The sequence below is a fragment of the Cryptomeria japonica genome, chromosome 3 (genome assembly GCF_030272615.1).
Source record: "Cryptomeria japonica chromosome 3, Sugi_1.0, whole genome shotgun sequence".
Classification (NCBI taxonomy): Eukaryota; Viridiplantae; Streptophyta; class Pinopsida; order Cupressales; family Cupressaceae; genus Cryptomeria; species Cryptomeria japonica.
Window position 1 is genome coordinate 838,027,754 of NC_081407.1, and position 2,065 is coordinate 838,029,818.

General features: G+C 33.4%; 1 protein-coding gene across 1 annotated transcript; it reads right to left on the reverse strand.

Annotated features, from left to right (window-relative positions):
* Positions 1-316: 316 nt before the first annotated feature.
* Positions 317-988, reverse strand: LOC131033620 (WUSCHEL-related homeobox 4-like). The gene is made up of 4 exons (XM_057964867.1): positions 967-988; positions 641-853; positions 500-561; positions 317-400 (listed from the first exon to the last, which is right to left on the reverse strand). The coding sequence occupies exons 1-4, from the start codon at positions 986-988 to the stop codon at positions 317-319; spliced, it is 381 nt and encodes a 126-aa protein (XP_057820850.1).
* Between the last annotated feature and the right edge of the window lie 1,077 nt (positions 989-2,065).

Here is a 2,065-nt window from a genome sequence, read left to right on the forward strand (position 1 = left end):
TTATTCTAGGATAAATTTTGAAACCTCGGTACATTCCATAATCCCATAACAATTTAAAAAAAACAAATCTGAAAATTTCATGTGATTCATATTTGGAAAACTGAAAATATAAATAATTGAAAATTTCATATATAAAAATCTATGCGAATGCTACATCATCCCAAAGGAAAGAAAAAGAAAGAGGAGAAGAGAAGAGAGAGAATAACTTATTTCATAACACCGCAGCAATATGGAGCATGCGATTGTTACATCATTATTCGGATTCTACACTAACACAAAAGCAAAAGCAAAAGCAAAACCATTCTTGCCAACACCGTCACAGACCGGGATGCAGAGGAAATAATTCGAAAGTTCTCAAGTCAGACGGATCTACCGATGAATACCTGCGATCCTCTTCTTCCTGCATATTAATACACATTCCTCAGAAATTTACAACAATCTTATTAATAAAACATATAATTTAAAAGACAGGCCAAACTATGTAAACGCGCTTTCATACCTGTGCATAGCTTTTCTCAGATGACCAATTTCGTGCCTTCAATACTGAAGGCAATCTTGAGGCTAAAATATGCATTTTTTTAGGTTAGTTTTAAAACCAATAATGTAAACAACAACAACATGAATCTGTTCGGCTACTCACATGATTTTTTCATCCGTTTTTCTCTCGCAGTGGCATTCTGAAACCAGTAGAAAACGTTCTTGCCTTGCACAGGACCATGGCCCTGCAGATCTGCAGAAATGCGCTCTATTTCCTCCAAACATGGATTTCTCGTTCCACTCGCGAAAAGGTACTCCAATATTCTCCTTTGATTGTCGGTTGCCTTCCATCTACTAGTTTTTATAACCCTCGAATCTAGTGAAGAAAACAAAAACGACATAAGCCTGGAATTGAAAAAATTAGTTTTTATTAGAAAATGTGAACAACCCAGTTCGTTTTATAAAGTCAGAACGTCCCAGCTCGTTTACCTGAAGCAGATCCGCGATCCATTATGCTCACACAGGTAAGAAACTCAGGTAACTTCAAAGCCCTAAACTTGAAATATCCTTCGACAAGTTGTAAAACCCTAGAGAGCTCACACAGGTAAGAATCTCAGGTAACTTCAAAAGACGAAGCCGATGGTGGGTGGACAAAGGAGATGGTTGGTATAAATAAGCCAGGGGAGGGGGTCCGAGAAAAATTGATCAGTTTGCAAGTTGATTGGTACAGAAAACGAGTTCGGTGGAAGCGGAGAGCTCTCGACCGTCTAATCGAATAACTTAATGAGTTACGAGGTAAGTTGTGGTAGTATGATGGTTGTCTTATTGCTAAAGTGTTGCATGTTCTGGGTTTAATGATCACAATCTTTTATCACAATGTGTGAGATTATGGTTTTAAAGATTAAAATTTGTTATCAAAGCATGTGATCTTATATTTTAAACTATTAAAACTTGTTAGGAGAGTGTGCCATGTTAAAGTTTTTGTTTCTATAGTAGAATCACTAAAGTTAATGTTCATATGTAAAAGTTTGTTAGACATTGAAAAATGAAAAACTAAAGATAGGCTTGAGAAGGATGTGTATAATTTTTAATGGTTAATTTAAAGGAGGTGGTCTCATAAATTTTGTAGTGCAGTTTTAAGCTTGATAAAAAGCCTAAGCTAGTGGGACAATTTCTAGTCCCCCAACTTTTTCACCCACTCAAATATTAGAAAAAATTTCTAATCATTAGAGTATTAATTTTTTTGTCTTCATGGGACCATTTATTTCTTAAAAATAGATCCTAAAGCCCCCTCATAGGACCCAGAGTAGAAAATGTTTCCAATAAAGATAATAAGATGTAATGACTCTTTTGAATGGTTAAAGTAAGTATAGATTTGTTTAATTATTTAGTTTATATATTTATAAATAAACTTATAATTATTTTTTTAATAAGGTTAAGAAGGAGAATAAAATTAGTATATATATCTTAATTATATCTATTTAAAATATTCTAATGTCTATCCATTCTAAAGTGTCTATTGATCCCAAAAAAAAAAATTGTTCTAATGAAATAATGAGTTATTATAAGAGAAGTTTAACTTCATCCA

Excerpts from the sequence above, each read along its gene's own strand:
- LOC131033620 (XM_057964867.1), bottom strand. The coding sequence starts at position 988 with ATGGATCGCGGATCTGCTTCAG. Across the intron at positions 854-966 it reads GGATCGCGGATCTGCTTCAG|ATTCGAGGGTTATAAAAACT; the intron begins GTAAACGAGCTG and ends TTTCTTCACTAG. Across the intron at positions 401-499 it reads CTGAGAAAAGCTATGCACAG|GAAGAAGAGGATCGCAGGTA; the intron begins GTATGAAAGCGC and ends ATTAATATGCAG.